Raw genomic sequence first — 20,910 nt, forward strand, 5'->3', positions numbered from 1 at the left:
TATCCATGGTGAAGATGAGGCGTTGGAGGCCGGGAAAACGGAAGTCTTGGAGGAGGTGGAGGACATGGGTGGTGTCTCAAATTTATGTGGGGAGTTCCTGGACTGGGGGGGTATAGGACAGTGTCGAGGTCGGTAGTGATGAGTTCAGTGGGGCAGGAGCATGCTGAGACAATGGATCGGCCTGGGTGGTCAGGCTTCTGGATCTTGGGAAGGAGGTAGAACCAGGCAGTACGGGTTGCCCGGACTGTGAGGTTGGAAGCTGTGGGTGGGAGATCTCCTGAGGTGATGAGTTTTCTTGTATTTTATAATAGACTTCATAGGAATGCAGGGCTATTTGTAGAACATGAAAGTTACTTTGATACAATGGCACAAGTCTTTTTGATGAAGATAGAGTCATAATAAATCTGTTCCTACAAGTTGGAGAAATGCAGAATGATGTTGTGCTAAAGGTGGGGATGGCAACTCCTCTGCAACCATGATACATTGATGGAAATGGAATACTGTCTGAATGGGAGTAGAATTGTTAGCTGGATGTTTCTGACTGCTGCAGACCACAATGACTTCATGTGAGAGTGATACTTCATTTTGATTGTATCATTTTCTGTTGCCTGTAGCGTATATGGAAACTCCATAACTGTTAGTCCTACTCTGCAGTTATGATGTTTGTATTTTGAACTAATTTTGAATGAGGCAGTTGCTGTGTGTGTGCCGACAGTAATGATTCTCTATTATCAGGGAAAAAAAAACAAATTCCTGGAGAAACTCCGGACTGAATAATAGTCACTGGCCCCAAAACATTAACTCTGCTTTCTGTCAACAGATGCTGTCAGACATGCTGGATTTTCTTTCAACAATTTCTGCTTTTGTTTCTAGCCTCTAGCATCTGCAGTTTTATTTGTCAGGCTTTGACAGAGAATGGGTGTTTGGAATTCATGTGATTGTATGTGACAACTATTCATTAAAGGGTTAACTCTGTCCTGCCCAAACACTAATAAATGAATAACAGTTTCATCCTGTAAATTGGTGACTTTTGTCTGATTTCCTTCTCTCTCTGTATTTAACATCTATGTTATATATGGTTTTGAAATGATGTTACAGTCTGATTTTCTTTTCCATCTTGATTTTAACTTTAAAAATGTCACATTAAATGTAGATTCAATGCCTTTCCCAGGCATCTATTTCAGATAAGAATTCAGTCTAAACGCCTTGAAAAATGCTGTATATATCGATGGGCTTGACAATATTAGGCAAGAACTTTCAAAAGCTGATTGACAGATGTTCGCAATTAAATGGATGGCTTGAAATGGGAAACCTTCAAAAATGAAATAACAAGAGTCCAGAGACAGTCTGTTCCTGTTAGGGTGAACGGCAAGTCTGCAAAGTAGAGGGAATACTGGATGACAGAGAAATTGAGGTTTTAGTTAAGAGAAAGAAGGAAACATATGTCAGGTATAGACAGCAGAGATTGAGTGAATCCTTAGAAAAAGAAAAGACAGCAGGAGTACTTAAGAGGGAAATCAGGAAGGCAAAAAGGGGACATGAGGTAGTTCTGGCCAATAGTTTTAAGGAGATTCCCAAGGGATTTTATGAATACATTAAGGACAAAAGGGTAATGAGGGATAGATTAGGGCCTCTCAAATCAGTAAGGCAGCCTTTGTGTGGAGCTGCAGAAGGTGGGAGAAGATATTAAATGAGTCTTTTGCATCAGTGTTTACTGTGGAAGATATACAATGTGGGGAAATAGATGGTGACATATTACAGATGAAGTAGTACTGTATATATATTGAAATGCATCAAGGTGGAAAAATCCCCAGGGCCTGATCAGACGTACTCTAGAATTCTGTGGGAAGTTACGGAAGTGATTGCAGAGATTATTTTTATCATCGATAGTCACAGGTGAGGTGCCAGAAGACTAGAGGTTGGCTAACATGGTGCTAGAATTTATGGAAGGTGGTAAGGAAAATCCAGGGAACTTTAGGCTGGTGAGCCTGCCATCAGTGTTGGCAAGATGTTGGAGGGAATCCTGAGGGACAGAACTTGCACGTATTTCGACAGTCAAGGACTGGTTCAGGACAGTGAACATGGTTTTGTGCATGAGAAACCATGACACACAAACTAATTTGAGGTTTTTGAATAAGTAAAGAAGAGAATTTCCCCATGGAGACTGGTTAGCAAGGTTAGATCACATGGAATACAGGGAGAACTCACTATTTGCATACAGAACTGGCTCAAAGACAGAAGACAGAGGGTGGTTTTTAAGACTGGAGGCCTGTGACCAGTGGAGTGCTACAAGGATCGGTGCTGGGTCCACTATTTTTCGTTGTTTATATAAATTCTTTGGATGTAAGCATAGGACGTATAGTAAGTAAATTTGCAGATGACACCAAAATTGCAGTGTAGTGGACAGCGAAAAAAGTTACCTCAGATTACAACAGGATCTTGATCAGATGGGCTGAGGAGTGGCAGATGGAGTTTAAGTCAGATAAATGAGAGGTGGTGTACTTTGGGAAAGCAAATTTTAGCAGGACTTATGTATTTAATGTGAAGCTCCTAGGGAGTATTGCTGAACAAAGAGACTTTGGAGTGCAGGTGCATAGTTCCTTGAAAGTAGAGTCGCAGATAGATTGGATATTGAAGAAGGCATTTGGTATGATTTCCATTACTGGTCAGAGTTTTGAGTACATGTTCCAGCTGTACAGCACATTGGTTAGGCCACTGTTGGAATATTGCATACAGTCCTGGTCTCCTTCCTCTCAGAAGGATGCTGTGAAACTTGAAAGGGTTCAGAAAAGATGAACAAGGATGTTGCCAGCGTTGGAGGATTTAAGTTAGAAGGAGAGGCTAAACAGATTGGGGTTGTTTTCCCTGGAGCATCAGAGGCTGAGGAGTGACCTTATAGAGGTTTATAAAATCAAGAGGGCATGGATACGCTAAATAAATAAGGTATTTTCCCTGGGGTGGGGAGTCCAGAACTGGAGGGCATAGGTTTCAGGTGAGAGGTCCCTTTTAAATCTTGTCCCTAAGGGGAAACTTTTTTATGCGGGTGGTGTGTGTATGGAATGAGCTGCCAGAGGAAGTGGTGGAGGCTGGAACAATTCCAACATTTAAAGGCATCTGGAATCGTACATGAATAGGAACGGTTTAGAGGGAGATGAGCCAAGTGCTGGCAAACGGGATGTGATTATTTTCGAATATCTGGTTGGCATGGATGAGTCAGACCGAATGGTCTGTTTCTGTGCTGTACATCTCTATAACTCTATGGCTGTGAATTATAACAATTCTTGGCAAATGGGGTGATGTACATAAAGAATGGAGACAGGGAAAAAAAAAATGTAATTCCTTCGAGGTAGTTGACTCTTGATTTGAAAATTTCTCTCTGGAAACTGAGTCAACGTGTGTCTAATTCAATCTGCTCTGTATTCAGTCTGCTCTGTGTCTAATTCAGTCTGACTGCAGTAACATACCTGCTGTTTGTTAGAAGGAACTGAACACACTTGGCTTTGTACCGAGGACATATTACACGGTCTTGGTCCTTCAAGTAATTGTCTGGAGGAAGACAGAAGAGACATCGTCTGTAAATCAATATTAAGTCAATGAAATAATTTAATAATCATTAGGCGGTTTTTCCTTCAAGATAGCAATTCCAACTGTACCACAGGGCTGATTCTATTCTTGGCCTGAGCTGCTCTTTAGTGATTGTATCAAAAAATTCTGTACCAATTCACTGAGAACCAGATACTAACCAACACCTCTACAAATGGGATAATCTGATGCCAGTGCGTGTCTGGATATGACAATCTCCTTATCTATCCATAACTGTCAGTTCCTCCTCAATGAATGTGTGAGAACAATTATCAAGATGTACCTGTTAAATGCTGCTCTGTAAATATCTGAGTGATAATTACAGTTTGATAATTACTTTCAGTATAATCTGTGCATGCAGGTGAGTGAATGCAGTTATGAATCTGTCCCTGTCACTCTCTGGTAAATATATTTACATTTTCTCATCACAAAGACAAATAGGGACAGATTGATAACTACACTCGTACATTCACAGAACATGAACTGACAGGTGCAGATTGATAACTGAACTTGTGTGTCTACATAGAGGAAACTGCCAGGGACTGGTTGATAAATAGATTTCATTCATTTTCAATAAATAGAATCAGTCCCTATGTGTTTCTCTGATGTGGATATATGCAGGTTTAGTTATCAATATATACGTGTCAGTTTCTGCCCAGCGAATCTGTGTGTTACTTACCAATCTGTCCCGAACAGTTTCTGCTGTGTGTCGGAGAGTGCAGTTGTCAACCTGAACCTGTCAGTTTCAGCTATGATAATGTGAGTTTCGATATTAGTCTTGACCTGTCAGTTTCTGCTGTACGAATATTAAATGTAGTCATCAATTTGTTCCCATCAGTTTATTCTGCGAGAATGAAGATATTGATCTCTACCGGTTACCTGAAGCTATATCAATATGTGAGTGCAATTATCAGTGTCTGTCAGGTTTTGCTATTTGACCCCAGAATATCATTGACATAGTAGAAACAGATTGACAATGTGACAATGTAGATACCAATCTGTCCCGGTCAGTTTCTTCCCTGTTAATATGTGAATACAGGGATTGATCAGTACCCATCAGCTTCTGCTCTGTGAATGTGGGTGTATTAATTAGACTAGCTGTCAGTTTCAGCAATGTGAATGTGGGAGTATAGTTATCACTCTCGACCTGTCAATTTCTTCTTTGTCAAAGTAAGTATAACTGTCAATCTGTACCTTTCGGACTCTGCTGTGTGAATACATAAATATAGTTATCAATCTGTAGCTGTCAGTTTCTGCTTGGTGAATACGTTTGTGTAATTGTCAATCCTTCCAAGTTTCTACTATGTGACTGTGTGAGCTGAGATTTCATCTGTCGCAATCAGTTTCTGCTTTGTGACTGCGAGAGATCAGTTATAAATCTTTTCCTGTCAGGCTCTGTAGTGTCAGTGTTTGAGTGTATTTATTAATCTTCCCCTGTCAGTTAGTGTGACTGTAGTTATCAACCTGTACCTCTCAGATTCTACTTTATGAATATATGAGTATAGTTATCCATTTGATTTGATCTGATTGATCTTATTGTCACATGCACTGAGATACAATGGAAAGTATTGTTTTATGCACTTTACAGGCAGATAATATCATACAAAATGCATCAGGGTAATAGAACAGAATCCACAATACAGTATTAAAGCTGCAAAGAGAGAGATTAACGTTAAAATTTGAGCGAGGTTAGAGTGGTGCTGGAAAGGCACAGCAGGTCAGGCAGCATCCGAGGAGCATTATGGATAGAATGTAGGTGTTCTGCAAGGTGGACACCAAATCTACATTCAGTTTCCCCAATATAGAGGAGACCACATTGTGTGCATTTTCGTTGCCACCGTCAGTTCTGAGGACCGGTCACTAGACCTGAAATGCTGCCACACCTGTGAACTTTCCAATAATTTCTGTTTTGTTATCAATCTCTATCTGTCAGTTTCTCCTCTGTGAATATGTGAGTGTCGTTATCAAAGTGTACACGTCAATTTAAGTGATTTGAAATTGGGAGCATAATCAATCTATTCGTGTCAGTTTCTGCTTTGTGAATATGAGAGTGTAGTTATCAATCTTTTTCCGAAACTTACTACCACCCGCATGTGTGAGTTATTAACTGACCTGTCCCCATCAGATTCTGCTCTGTGCATCTGAGAATGCAGTTACTAATTTGTATCTACCAGCTTCTTGTTCATGAATATGCATATTCATTTATCATACTGTACCTGTCAGGTTTTGCTATGCGAATGTGTTAGTCTAGTTATCAACCTGTACCTGTCATTTGTGTATGTGCATGATTATTGTTCTCTCCCTTTCAGTTTCTGCAATGTGAATATGAGAAAGCAGATATCAATCCATGTCTGTCAGTTTCAGTTGTGTCCATACGAGAGTTTAGGACTTGATATATATCTGTGATAGCAGTTCTTAGGGTGTTGTGATTGGGCCTTAAACGCGTACGCATTTTGCGATTTATGGCTCAATCACAGAATTGGTATGGACATTCAGCCGGTTGTGTCTGTGCTGGGACATTCTACTCTTTACCTGTTCTCCATACTAGTTTGTAATAACTGTTTGGCATTCTGAACTTCTTTCACTCACTGCCAGTGTCTCAGTGTAAATGCCAATTTGAGATTAGTTCTGCAGTTATCGGCCTTTGAATACCTATAGTACCACTTTTGCTCGGTGTGCAGTGACGAGTCGAGTATATGGATGTCATTCTTTCTACATTCAGTTGTGTTTTTTCAGGCAGTGTGTAGGATAAGCCAGTTCAATGTTCGCTAAACCTGTGTGATTGAGGGATTAATGTTGGTTCAATACTTACCTTTGCAAAGAATTTGAATTTTACTGTATTAAATATCCGGTTTAATTTTACATTATGTGTGTGCAGTAGTCTTTGTCAGTTGCTGCTCGGCACTGCAATAATGTAACATCTAACACTAACATCTTCTGAAGTGATTAATAATTTGGTCAGTCAATTTACAACTGTCCATATCTGGAAGTTAAAAACAATGACTGCAGATGCTGAAAACCAAATACTGGATTAGTGGTGCTGGAAGAGCACAGCAGTTCAGGCAGCATCCAACGAGCAGCGAAATCGACGTTTCGGGCAAAAGCCCTTCATCAGGAATAGAAGGGCTTTTGCCCGAAACGTCGATTTCGCTGCTCGTTGGATGCTGCCTGAACTGCTGTGCTCTTCCAGCATATCGGGAAGTACTTGTTGGCCTAAATTGCATATTTCTCCCTTTAACCATTAACTGGCTAAATGTGAGTGAGTTTTCTGTTGTGCAGCCAATCTGTATCACTTTGAAGAGTGGTACTGGTCAATATCACACCGGCATTGTATGTCTCTTTGTGTTTCCAGTCCTGCATGTCATAACCTGATGCAAGTTATGAGGTGGGTTTAATGTCTTATCAATCAGTGTTTCATACTTTAAGAAGTGTGGAAATGCTTCTGCATTACTCAGGCCCTCAACCAGAAGGGGAGTGTGGATAAAGTGTATTTTCATCAATACCTGGCTAAGAAACAGACAGAGACAGATGTGTAAGCACGTGTGTGAATGAGCATTAAGCATCCTCTGTCGCTAAGGCTTGACCAAGAGGTACATTTGGAATTTACATTGTTTGATTATTGTCTTTGCACAGGACAACTATTTATCAAAAAGATTAAATTTGTCCTGCTCAGATACTCAATGTCCAACTTTGCTTCTATATCTGCACTCAATATCAACTTCATACATACTTGTTCTAACCATGATTGATTATTGATTACAAATTTAAAAATGCCTATTCCACTCATGGAGTTAATGCAGCTCAAATGTACATCTATTACAAGCATACAGTCTAACCTGCTCTAATCTTATGAATGATAATTGGCTTTGAATAATGGAATTTACAGTCACTGAGGTGGCATGCATCGAGAACAGGGTGAAATAATATAGATTTATATATCATCAGTTGTATTTAACTCTTGGATTGAATGTGTACTTCTGGAAATTGAGCTCAATGTGTGTCTGACTCAATCCACTCAGACAGTGGAAAGGACATTCTCCTCTCTGACAGTGGTAACATACCTGCTGATTGTGAGAAGCAGCTGGTCATACTTGGATTGATCCATCAAATATTTGCCTGGAGAAAGACAAAAGAGAGAGCTCCTGTACATCACTAGCAGCTGAGTAGGAAGACATTAAATGATCAATGCAATATTCAGGTCATGATCATTATAATTCTTTGTTTTTGAACAAGGTAAGGTGAACAGAGCAGATCCTGGTTCCACTCGAGCCCTGAGCACCTTCCAGTCTTTTTCTATTTTCGAAATTCAAAAACATTTTACTAAGATAAAAATAAACTAACCAAGAAATGCACGGCTCCACAAATGTAATGATTACACAGCTCAATATCCAACTCCCAATACCCAACCTGTTGAAAGACGAACACTGGGCACGATTTCACACACTTTGAGACGTTTCCCGGTGCCTGCTATATTTTCCTTTCACAGGATTATTACATTTGTTTCTACTGTCCTTTACCTCAATGTCTATTCGCAACAAACAATAGAAGCCAAACAATGAATTTCCATCAATGTTTAGGGGATTAAAAACCACAAGAATGTCTAACAGCAGCTTCTTCCCGCTCTGCCTCCCTCAGCAGGCCCACACACAGCCCGAGAAAGGCCTCTCTCTTCCCCCCAGCCCGCTCACTCCAAGTTCCGGGACCAGTTCCTGCTCCGCTCGGCCTCTTACAAACAGCCCCCGGTTCTCCCTGAACTCACCCCGAATCAATCCAGGTCTCGGAGCCCCCTCTGTGTCCCAGACTCCCATCCCGATGTGCTGCTGGAAGGAGCCTGCTGTTCCCTCCCTTCCCTGGGCGCTGTTCCCTCCCTTCCCTGGGCGCTGTTCCCTCCCTTCCCTGGGCGCTGATCTCTCCATTGCGGTCTGTTTCAAACAAACCTCTTGTACTCACTGAATAAATGCTCCTCAATGGAAGCGCTGGGGGAGGGGCTCACGCATGCGCTCATCTACTCAGGGACAACAAGAATGGGGGGCGGGGCTGCACTGCATATGCGCTACTCTCCAAATGCCTCCCAGAAACCAACATCGATTGGTTATTTCTGAAAACGTGTTGCTGGAAAAGCGCAGCAGGTCAGGCAGCATCCAAGGAGCATTTGGTTAATTCCCCAATTCCCTTTTCACCCAGTTTGACGAAAGGAGGAAACGGTTTGGGGGAAACGGCAGGGAACGTTTCAAACTGGGACACTGTCCCTTTATGAAACTCCAATGGAGCTCCTTCCCGGATCATGTTAATACTCCTCCCTCCGGCTCTCTCACAATCTGATCAGGGAGCGGGGAAACTGGCGGTCACTCGGCCCTGTGCTTCCCTATTCGATAACATATGGTCAGATCGAATGTTAACTGTGGTATTTAATCCTGTTGACAAATATTAACTCCTTGCCCAAAGTAACATACAGATGGAATAAGTGGAACATTCTTACAAAGGCAGAAAATAACTGATGGAGAGAGTGTTGGATCACAGTGTCAGTGCTTCATTCTGGGTCAGGAGACCTGTGGAAAAGTCAGACCAGGTGTGCAACAACACCCCTGGGACTCGATTTAGTTTGTCGTGGATGACAGATTTTAGTGTCAGGTATGCTGCAGACAGAAACCTTGTGATGTATTGTATGCCACAACGAGAGACCCCAGCTGTTTTTGTTTATTCACTCCTGGAACGTGGATGTCGCTGGCTGAGCCAAGCATTTATTCTCCATCCCTTTGAGAAGGGGGTGGTCAGCTACCTTCAGGAACAGCTGTTGTCCATGTGCTGCCCACAATGTCATGAACAGGGAGTTCCAGGGTCTTGATCCAGTGACAGTGAAAGAAAGTGGTTTTATTTCCAAGTCAGCATGGTGAGTGTCTTACAGGGGAACTTGTCCAACATCAAGGCGGTATTCCCTGACATCAGCTGCCTTTATCGTTTTAGATGGAAGTAGTCGCGATTTGGAAGGTCTTCCTTTTACAAATTACAAAACTAAAATCTGACACAGACAGATGTCTCCCCGGCCGATAGTGAGAAATCAGAACAGTGTGTTGCCCCCCTGGTGCCAGGATCAAGGATATCTCGGAGAGAGTGCAGGATATTCATAAAGAGGAGTACAGATTGGAAATAACTGCATGGGAAGGGAAAGGGATGAGATTTCGAAGGAAGAATAAGGAAGAGAGGCAAGAATTTAGAAAGGAGGTCCTCTCCGGTAATAATATCTAGATTACTCCCGCTGCTACGAGCGAGTGAGGGAAGGAATAAAATGATAGGGCAGAGGAATGCCCAACTCAGGAGCTGTTGCAGGGGAGAAGTGTTCCCATTTTTGGATCGTTGGAATATCTTGTGGGGAAGAAATGACAGGTATATTGCACCTGAATTGGAAGGGATCTAATACACTGGTAGGGACATTTCCTTGAGCTGCTGGGGAGGGGTTCAACTGGTAAGGTGTGGGGGTGGGGGGAGGTCAGTGGGAACCAGGGAGATAGTGAAAAAAAAGAGATCAATCTGAGACTTGTAATCAGTAAGTCAAACACCCATGGCCGACAGGAACATAGCAGAGAATGTGATAGGATTGATAGCTTAACTTGCATTTATTTCAATGCAAGAGGCCTAACAGGGAAGGACGATGAACTCAGGACATGGTTAGGAAAATGGGATTGGAATTGGGATATCATAGCAATTACAGGGACATGGTTTGGGGATGACACAACCGGCAGCTTAATGTTCCAGGAATCAAATGATATAGGAAGGATGGGGGGAGGGGTCAGCAAGAGAAAATGGGGAGTCACATGTTTGGTAAGTGATAGGGTCACACCTTTACTTAGGGATGATATTCCTGGGTTTATCCATGGAAATTATTTGGGTGGAACTGAGAAATAAGAAAGGGTTTGATCACCTTATTAGGATTGGACTGTAGATGCCCCAACAGTCAGCAGGATATTTTAGAAACAAATTTGTCAGTAGATATTACATCTGCAGGAATAATGGTGTGGCTATGGTGAGGGATTGGAACATTCCAAACATTGGGGCTGCCATATTGTTAATAGTTTAGACAGAGAGGAATTTCTTAAGTGTGTACAAGAACATTTTCTGATTCAGTATGTGAATGTACCTTCTAGACAAGGTGCAAAAATTGATCTATTCTTGGGATATAATGATGTTTCAGTGGGGAAGCACTTTGGGGCCAACGACCATAATTTTAATAGTTTTAAAACTGTGATGGAAAAGCATAGTCGAGATCTAAAAGTTAAATTTCTAATTTGGAGGGAGGCCAATTTTGAGAGTATTATGCAAGAACTTTCAAAAGTTGACTGAGGGCAGATGTTCACAGGCAAAGGGATGGCTGGAAAATGGGAAGCCTTCAAAAATGAAAAACAAGGATCCAGAGACAGTATGTTCCTGTTAGGGTGAAAGGCATGACTGGTAGGTGTAGGAAATGCTGGCTGAGAAAAGTTGAGATTTTGGTCCAGATAAGAAGGAAGCATAAGAAGGAAGGAAGTTAAGTACAGCAGAGGTTGAGCGAATCCTTCAAAGTGTATAAAGGCAGTAGGGATATACTTAAGAAGGAAATCAAGAGGGCATAAAATGGACATAACACAGCTTTGGCAAATAGTGTTAGGGAAAATTCAAATGATTTTATAAATACATGAAGGTCAAAAGGGTAACCAGGGAAAGAATAGGGCCCAGAAAAGATTAGCAAGGCAGCCTATATGTGGAACAACAGGAAATGTGGGAGATACCAAGCAAGTGCTTGCTGAGGAGAAGGAACTGGAAGAGAGAGAATGTGGGGAAACAGATGGTGACAGCTTGAAAAATATCCATAATACAGAGGAGGTGCTGCTGGATGTTTTTAAACGGAAAAGGTGGATAAAGCACACCCGATCAGGTGTACCCTGAAACACAGTGATAAGCTAGTGAAGTGATTGCTGAGGTATTTGTATTATCAATAGTGACAGGTGAAGTGCAAAAAGACTGGAGGTTGGCTAACGTGGTGCCATTATTTAAGAAAGATGGTGAAGAAATGCCAGGGAACTATTGAACAGTGAACGTCATAGAGATGTACAGCATGGAAACAAACCTTTCGGTCCAACCCGTCTATGCTGACCAGATATCCCAACTAAATCTAGTCCCACTTGCCAGCGCCCGGCCCATATCCCTCCAAACCCTTCCTATTCATATACCTATCCAAATGCCTCTTAAATGTTGCAATTGTACCAGCCTCCACCACTTCCTCTGGTTGCTCATTCCATACATGTACCACCCTTGCGTGCAAAAGTTGCCCCGTAGGTCCCTAGGACCTTGCCATTAAGTGTATAAGTCCTGCTAAGATTTGCTTTCCCAAAATGCAGCACCTCGCATTTATCTGAATTAATTTGCCACTTCTCTGCCCATTGGCCCATCTGGTCAAGACCCAGTTGTAATCTGAGGTAACCCTCTTCGCTGTCCATTACACCTCCAATTTTGGTGTCATCTGCAAACTTACACTCACATCCGAATCATTTATGTAAATGACAAAAAGTAGAGGACCCAGCACCTTGTGGCACTCCACTGGTCACAGGCCTCCAGTCTGAAAAACAACCCTCCACTACCACCTTTGAGCCACATCGACAGTAGGCAAACAGTTGAAGAGATTCTGAGAGACTGGATTTACATATTTTTGAAAGGCCAGGATTGATTATGGGGAGTCAACGTAGCTTTCTACGTGGGAAGTCATGTATCTCTGACTCGACTGAGTTTTTTTGAATTGGTGAAGAAGAGGGAAAAGTGGTGGATGTGATCTATATGGCCTTCAAGCAAGGCATTTGACAGGGTTCCCCATTGGAAATTAGTTAGCAAGATTAGATCACATGGAGTACAGGGAGAACCAACCATTTGGATACAGAACTTGTTTGAAGGTAGGAGACAGAGAGTGGTGGTGGTGGGATGCTTTTCAGACTGGAGGCCTGTGACAAGTGATGTGCTGCAAGGATCAATGCTGGGTCCACTGGTCCACTGCTTTTCATCATTTATATAAACCATTTTAGTTAAAAGATGACAGAACACCAGGTTATAGCCCAACAGGTTATTTGGACATACAAACGTTCGGAGTGCTGTCCCTCCGTCAGGTGTCTATGTTCTGAAAGCTTGTACTTCCAAAGAAACCGGTTGGACTACGGTGGTGTGTGATTTTTAACTTTGCACATCCCAGTCCAACACCCACACCTCCACATTATCATGAATCATTTGGTTGTGAAGTTGCACGTATTGTTAGTAAGTTTGCACATTACACAAAAATTGGACGTGTTGTGTACAGCAAAGAAGGCTACTCAGAATACAGCAGGCTCTTGATCAGATGGGCCATTGGACCCAGGAGTGGCATATTGAGTTCAATTTAAATCAGTATGAGCTGCTGCAATTTGGAAAGGCAAATCAGGGCAGGACTTACACACTTAATAGTAAGGTCCTGTGGAGTGTTGCTGAACAAAGAGACCTTGGAATGCAGGTTCATTGTTCCTTGAAAGTGGAGTTATAGTTAGATAGGATAGCAAGGAAGGCATTTGATATTTTCTCTTTACTGTTCAGAGCTTTGAGTATGTGACTTCAGAGAATATGTTGTGGGTGTACAGAACATAATATTCCAAAAATGGCATAAACTATGTGCAATTCTGGTCTATCTCCTATAGAAAGGATGTTGTGAAACTTGAAACGGCTATTCAAGATAGTTTTTGGTCAAACGAAAAGGCCTACAACTTGGGAAGAAATTTAGCAAAAGACGTGAAGGCTGCAAACATCCAAATTCAGCAAATGACAGCAAAAAGGGATTTGATTAACAAAGAGCAAATGAAGAAAACCGTAACTTTGTGGAAGCCATTAAAGAAAAAAATATGTTGAAGCACTAATAAATGTGTAAGGAGAGAAATGGGTTGGTAAAGAGGACCATGTGTTACTTACAACAGAAAAGAGGGGAGTTCAAAATGGGGAACAAAAACATCTTCAAAAATCGCTAACATACTGTTGTTCTCTGTTCAGAGATGTTCACACAACTAACACAGTAGTAATGTTGGGAGTTTAGTGAGAGGGAAAAACTGAACCAAATCAGTATTATTTGGGAAATGATGTTGGGAGAGTGGGTAGGATTGAAGGTTGTGAAACACCAGGTCTTATCATCTACCTCCCAGAGTATTTAATGTAGTGGACTGAGTAATAGTGGATGCAGTGATGGTCATGTTCCAAGATTCCATAAACTCTGCAATAATTTACTCATATTGGGGGTTAGCTAGTGTAAGCAATCCAATGGAAAAGGCAGGTAGGCATAAAAGCGGGAACTATAGACCAGTCAGCCTGCAGGGAAATATCAAAATGAAAGCTTCAATTGCGAAGCATTTGATACAATAGTATTCAGGATTTGCTGGAGTCAGCATGAACATGAAGGGCCTGTTCCAGTGCACACTGTTCTGTCTTCTAAGCTTGTCAAACCCACTGGCCATCCTTGAGGGTGTAAACAGTAGAGTTGACGAGAGTGTAACAGTTACTGAGGAGAAGAACTGTAACTAACTCCCTGGACACCGCAGCAAAGGCTGAAAGGAGGAGAAATTCTATCCTTCCACACTTTCTGGCGTGTGACTGTGTGTGAATGTGAATATTGTGTCAGTGAGACTGTAGGCAAACAGCGGACGGTAGGTCTGACGTAACTGTGTTTGTGTGTCCGCTAACATTATGATATTTCCAAGTCTCTCTTATGTAACTCAAAAATATTTACAATTCAAATTATCCCCCTGCTCCCCTTCTAAACCCCAAAGGTAGATTTGAAGGCAATATATTTGTTAGTTTCAAGATATCAATCTAAAAGTATCGAGAGTATTCAGCTCAGAGAGCGCCATCAGTGCAGCAGCAAAATGCGTTTAACTCGACAACGGAGCCCTCTATTCGAGTGAAAACTTTTCAGCCGCAAAGCTTCCCCTGTCAGGGTGAGGAGCGATCGAGCCTGGCTCTCTGGAGATGCGGAATTTCAGAGGAATCGGAGAGTTTAAGCCGTTAGAGAAACACGGAGAGGCAGCAGGAACAGGGAGCTGACGGCAGGTTGTCCCTGCGCCGTCCGCTCGTTGCCTCCAAGTTGCTCTGATTTGAAGATGCCGGTATTGGACTGGGGTGGACAAAGTTAAAAATCACACAACACCAGGTTATAGTCCAACAGATTTAATTGGAAGCACACTAGCTTTCGGAGCGACGCTCAATCTTCCAATTAAACCCGTTGGACTATAACCTGGTGTTGTGTGATTTTTAACTTTCAAGTTGCTCAGTGCCGCCGCCAGCAGCTTCATTGCTGACCCAGTTCAGACTGACCCAGAGAGAGATTCAGCGCAGAGTTCTCAACATGAGCGACAGTGCAGCCGCCGAAACGGCTCCTCCAGCCTCCGCTCCCACCAAAACCAAGGCTCCCAAGAAGAAGGCGGCGGCTCCCAGGAAAAAAAACACCCGGTCCCTGGTTGGGAGAGCTGGTTCTGAAGGTTGTCGGGGATATCAAGGATCGCAAAGGAACGTCTCTGTCCGCAGTAAAGAAAGGGCTGGAGAGAAGCGGGATCGATGTGGGAAAGCGAAATGCACAGATCAAGATGAGTATCAGGAGGTGCCTGACGAACGGCTCCCTTGTTCTGGTCAAGGGTCAGGGCGTCTCCGGCTCCTTCAAACTCCCAAAGAATCCAGTCAAGGCAAAAACGGGAAAGAAGGCGGGAACATCAGCGGCCGCCAAGAAACCGGCCGTGAAGAAATCACCGGCCAAGAAAGCGACTGTCAAGAAATCCCCGGCCAAGAAATCCCCAGCCAAGAAAGCGAGCGGCAAGAAGACAGCACCGCCAAAGAAAGCGGTGAGCAAAGCAGCGCCAAAGAAACGGACTCCCGTGAAGAAGGTGAAAAAGACCAAGGGCCCTAAAGCCCTCAAACCCCTCAGCAAACCGGCTAAAGGCAAGGCCAAGCCCAAAGCGAAAGTGACCAAGACAGCAGCAAAGAAATGTACCAGTCGGTGTAATATATAACCACCTGAACCCAAAGGCTCTTATCAGAGCCACCCACATCTCTCAGGAAAGAGCTGAGCCCGGATCCAATGTTCCCCGTCCCGGCGCCGAGCGCAAACCTACCTCAGTCATTAATCGATCTGAATAAATCAAATAAACAGTCATGCCATGGTTTACGAGAGCGCAGACCTGTGAATGGGGAAGGCATCAAATAGGGAGGGGCGGGTTTATTGATCTCCATCTGGTTATTTCACTTCGCGACTTATAACCCTACGAATGTGACATATTGTAGTATTTGTATTTCACTGACCCGTTCAGGAATGTTACTTTGTTCAGTTTTGATTCTGAGACCCTGCGGATGTTTTCATGGCGCGTTTCTTCCATCTGCCTGTTACAGACAGTTCAGGGAGCAATTCCACGTTGTGTTCGGCCTAGTTACAATCTGAGGGTAATAAAAAATAACACATAAAGTGAGATTCTGTCCTTTTATCGGTGTACACCGACAATTTTAAGATGTTTAAATTGGCGGGTTGTTTAGATTGATTCACGGCCGGTTCAAGTTCAGTTGTTCAGTTTGTCTGGGCTGTTTTAAACCGCGCCTTTCCTCCTGCCTGTTACAGACAGATCAGACAATGATCCCACCTCCTCTCTACGCTGATAGTTAACTAGGTTTTAAATAATTACGATAAAATATTAAATTTTATCTTAGTTGCAGACGGATGGCGTTTGAATGTTTAATTTTATCTCAGGGTTTGTCAGAGTGAATTCGGCGGGAATTTTCAAATTGACCAACTGTCATTTCACGTTACCCAATCAGCCTCCAACAATTCTTTTTCCGCCTTTTCTGTCCCTTCCAGAGCTGTTTCTCTGTGGGTTGAGGGACAGGGTTGTATCCAATCCCAGCTCTAGGGCGGGTTCTCCGTTCCCCTAAACAGGCAGCACCGCAGCAGCCTCAGCATTGACAGCAGCAGCCTGTGTGTGTTACAGAGAGTTGGAGAGAATGGCCCGAACCAAGCAGACAGCGCGCAAATCCACCGGAGGGAAAGCTCCCCGCAAGCAGCTGGCGACCAAAGCGGCCCGCAAGAGCGCTCCGGCCACGGGCGGAGTGAAGAAGCCTCATCGCTACAGGCCCGGCACGGTGGCTCTGCGGGAGATCCGCCGCTACCAGAAATCCACCGAGCTGCTGATCCGCAAACTACCCTTCCAGCGGCTGGTGCGAGAGATCGCTCAGGACTTCAAGACCGACCTGCGCTTCCAGAGCTCGGCGGTGATGGCCCTGCAGGAGGCCAGCGAGGCTTACCTGGTGGGACTGTTTGAGGACACCAACCTGTGCGCCATCCACGCCAAGCGGGTCACCATCATGCCCAAAGACATCCAGCTGGCCCGCCGGATCCGCGGGGAGCGCGCCTAAACGGAGCCTGGCCGGCCCTGCACATTCACCCCGAGAGAGAGAGAGAAACACAACGGCTCTTTTCAGAGCCACTAAACCATCCAGAGAGAGCAGGAAACGATATGGTACCTTAATATTGTAATTAGAAATCAAGGATGTAAAACGGAATGAGTTTTAAGCGAAATTGACATGCGTCGTGAAGTCATATCTAATGAGATCTCCCGTCTTCGCAGAATTTATTGTGACATTGTAGAATATAATTTTAACATGATATTGTGGTAGTGGATTGTAAATTCCCGCGAATCTCCCTCTGTCTCGGTATTCATATGGCTTATCGTTGGGGGATGGGAAAGATTTGGTGCCAAGAGATCGACATGTTCCTTGCGGTTATTGGGATCGTGTTTTAGGAAGTGCATAGGAGCTGAGTAAAGCTTTAATGGGGAGTCGTTAAACAAGAAAGTCATAGCGGCAGCCAAGTTCCAACTACTGCGATCTCTGGTGATCGCAGATTTGTTACAATAAATTCTAGAATTTAAATAATGGGGGATGGGATACAATTGGCGCCAAAAGATCAACGGCTCATTTTCAAATTTGAAAAGCCCACTAACATGTAGAAAACAGCGCGAAGTTTTGCAGATGAGAATGCGTAGGCACTTCGGCGTTGATTTGTCTATCGATGACAGAAGTGCAGTTCATACAATCTCACTTTACCCCCTTCCCTCATATACAGCTGAAAAAAATCACTCACGGGTATCTCTCTCTGGCGTCAGAGAAGAAAGTCTGTCTATGAACACACTAGTGGACAAAGCGCAGAGAGATTGGGGCCACTCAGTAGCAGTTGCTATATCGACTGAAGCTGTACACGGCCCTGGTGACACCATAGGTCGAGTACTGTGTGCAGTTCTGGTCTCTAAATTTGAGGAATGACACTCTGGCTACGCAGGGAGTGCAGCGTAGGTTCACGAGGTAAATTCCTGGAATAGCCGGACTACCTTACGCTGAAAGACTGGAGCGACTGGGCTTGTATACCCTTGAGCTTAGAAGACTGAGAGGGGATATTTCCGCTGATGGGAGAGTGCCGAACCAGAGGACACAGCTTAAAAATACGGGGTAGACCATTTAGGACAGAGATGAGGAGAAACTTCTTCACCCAGAGATTGGTGGCTGTGTGGCAGTGGAGGCCCAGTCTCTGGATCCATTTTAAGAAAGAGTTGGATAGAGCTCACAAGGATATAGAGGGTTATAGAGATATAGAGGGATATTGATTAAGGATGATCAGCCATGATCATATTGAATGGTGGTGCAGGCTCGAAGAGCAGAATGACCAACTCCTGCACCTATTGCCTATTGGATACTTACTGCACTGTGTCAATTCAGCTCTTCCTGATGCAGTTAAAGGGAATGTGAAAACAAAGTCAAACCCGATCGAAGACATTTCTCGCTCTGCAAGTACAAATTCACCATGTGGGTGGGTGTTTTGCCGTGGGGGCGGGGGGGGGGGTGTGAGTGGTATACACCTACGCGTGTGAGAGGGTGCATGCCTATGAGAGAGGGTCTTCGCGAGTGTCTGTGTGTACTTCGCTCAAAAGCTGTATGAATCCACGTAAGAATCTGTAAATCCATTTTCTTTAGATTATAATCAGTCTGAGCATTATGGCACAGACAGTCTCACACAGGGCAGCTTGCACCTTCAAGGTATTATCTAGGCCAACGTGACACCAGTTGTTCAAGCACGTGATGGAAGCTCCGAAAGCTAGAGCATACAGATAAACCTGTTGGGCTATAAGCTGGTGTTGCGTGATTTTTAACTATGTACACCCCAGTCCAACATCAGCATCTCCAAACCACAAGTATTCAATAACAAGGCGATAGTAATTGACTGATCTCAGGTACAAAGGTCAAGCTTCTCCACGTTAAAAATAAAATAAATCCGACAGTGAAGACGGTGTAGCTCCTTTCACAGATGCCGTGAGTGGCCCTTAAAAGAGCCTTTGGGTTGTCAGATTCAGGAATGGTGTCTCCACTTTTTAACGGCTCCCGCAGCGGCCGTTTTCTTGGGCAATTCATCTCTTCCGAAAGAACGTGAAACTGCCTGCGAGCGAGGAGTACAGGGACTGAGTGATGCATTTATAAGACAAGTGACCATAAGACATTTACAAATACCGGTATATATTTCACACTTCTGTCACTGCTCTCATTAGATCATACACACCCAATGACAGTACAGTATCGAATATGGAAGGGACTGAAACCGATAAATAATTAAAGGAAGGTAATTCAATCCGACGGAAGGAACAACTCATTTCATAGATGCTGTGAGTGGCTCTTAAAAGAGCCTTTGGGTTGTAAGATTTAAGAATACTCTCTTCACTTTTTAGCGGCTCCCGCAGCGGTGGTTTTCTTGGGCAGCAGCACGGCCTGGATATTAGGCAGCACCCCGCCCTGAGCGATGGTCACCCCTGCCAGCAGCTTGTTGAGTTCCATTCAATAAGAAATCCTGTAGTTGAGGACACTCATACAATTGCATTTTATGATAAAACGGACAACAACCGTATCCAAGTAAATGGAGCGTGGAATTCATTAATGTCCGGTACAAAGAGGAAAATAATCAATCTGACAGCGAGTTTAGCCCCTTTCACAGATGCTGTGAGTGGCTCTTAAAAGAGCCTTTGGGTTGTCAGATTCACGAACTATCTTTTCATTTTTTAGCAGATCCAGCAGCGGCGGTTTTCTTGGGCAGCAGCACGGCCTGGATATTAGGCAGCACCCCGCCCTGAGCGATGGTCACCCCTCCCAGCAGCTTGTTGAGCTCCTCGTCGTTGCGCACGGCCAGCTGTAGGTGCCTGGGGATGATGCGGGTCTTCTTGTTGTCCCGGGCCGCGTTGCCGGCCAGCTCCAGGATTTCAGCCGTCAGATACTCCAGCACCGCAGCCAGATAGACCGGCGCTCCGGCACCCACACGCTCAGCATAGTTACCCTTTCTCAGGAGCCTGTGAACACGGCCCACCGGGAACTGCAGGCCAGCCCGGGACGACCGAGACTTCGCCTTGGCGCGACCTTTGCCACCGCCCTTTCCTCTTCCAGACATAATCACAATCTCACAAACACTTTCAGAGAGAATACTACACTCCGCCCACATCGCGGCCTCTTATACCATCGGGAGGGATGGTGGGACGGCGTTTCTGATTGGTCCCATTGTTCAGCCCCTCCTAATGTTGTTTCAATTCCCAATCAGATATCTGCCTCATTCCCCAATCCGGAGAGGGCACGGGGAGGGGGGAGGAAAGTACCGACGCCAAATCATCAACCGCTTTCTTTCCAATTTGAATATCCCACCAATTTACAAACAAAGGTGTGTGTTCTATATCGAAAAATGAAGTTATAAAAACGGAGGAACTTTTATAAAATACTTGTATCTTAATTTACTTTTAGTCTATAAATGTATATTTCACTCGATCTATCTCTCCCTCGTTTGCCGACCTGTATCCATCCATTTCTGATCTTGAATGGGTAAATTTCTAAACCTTAAGAACCTGAAACGAACCAGGCCAAATACTGCAGTCTGCATTTGACTTCTCACTTCACATTTCAGTCGCACCCCGGCATCCTGAGAAAGCATCACACAACATTGTCCCGGCTCAGTATCGATGACGAACACGATGTTAAGACAACATATTGTCTCGCTATCACCATTGTTAACAGCTAACCTGAGAATGCAACTTTTTAAAAACAGGTTTTGTGATTTATACATGAAAGAAGTGAAAGTATCATGGTATTCTAACAGATGAAAGGCTTAACATACAACCAATTTTTCAATGCATAATTTTTGTTACATCACACGGTAAATTGTTGCTATAAATTCTGTGTTAGGACTACCACCTGATGAAGGAGCGACGCTCCGAAAGCTAGTGTGCTTCCAATTAA

The 20,910-nt window shown here is 43.8% G+C and overlaps 2 protein-coding genes across 2 annotated transcripts; one reads left to right on the top strand and one right to left on the bottom strand.

Moving 5' to 3' along the window:
• Positions 1–16,575: 16,575 nt before the first annotated feature.
• On the top strand, positions 16,576–17,115 carry LOC140470831 (histone H3). Its single transcript, XM_072566812.1, has one exon. The coding sequence runs from the start codon at positions 16,597–16,599 to the stop codon at positions 17,005–17,007; it is 411 nt and encodes a 136-aa protein (XP_072422913.1). The 5' UTR covers positions 16,576–16,596; the 3' UTR covers positions 17,008–17,115.
• Positions 17,116–19,669: 2,554 nt separating this feature from the next.
• Positions 19,670–20,125, bottom strand: LOC140470826 (histone H2A-like). The gene has a single exon (XM_072566808.1). The coding sequence runs from the start codon at positions 20,123–20,125 to the stop codon at positions 19,685–19,687; it is 441 nt and encodes a 146-aa protein (XP_072422909.1). The 3' UTR covers positions 19,670–19,684.
• Positions 20,126–20,910: the final 785 nt, after the last annotated feature.

This window comes from Chiloscyllium punctatum, chromosome 52, assembly GCF_047496795.1.
Source record: "Chiloscyllium punctatum isolate Juve2018m chromosome 52, sChiPun1.3, whole genome shotgun sequence".
In the NCBI taxonomy this organism is placed as follows: Eukaryota; Metazoa; Chordata; class Chondrichthyes; order Orectolobiformes; family Hemiscylliidae; genus Chiloscyllium; species Chiloscyllium punctatum.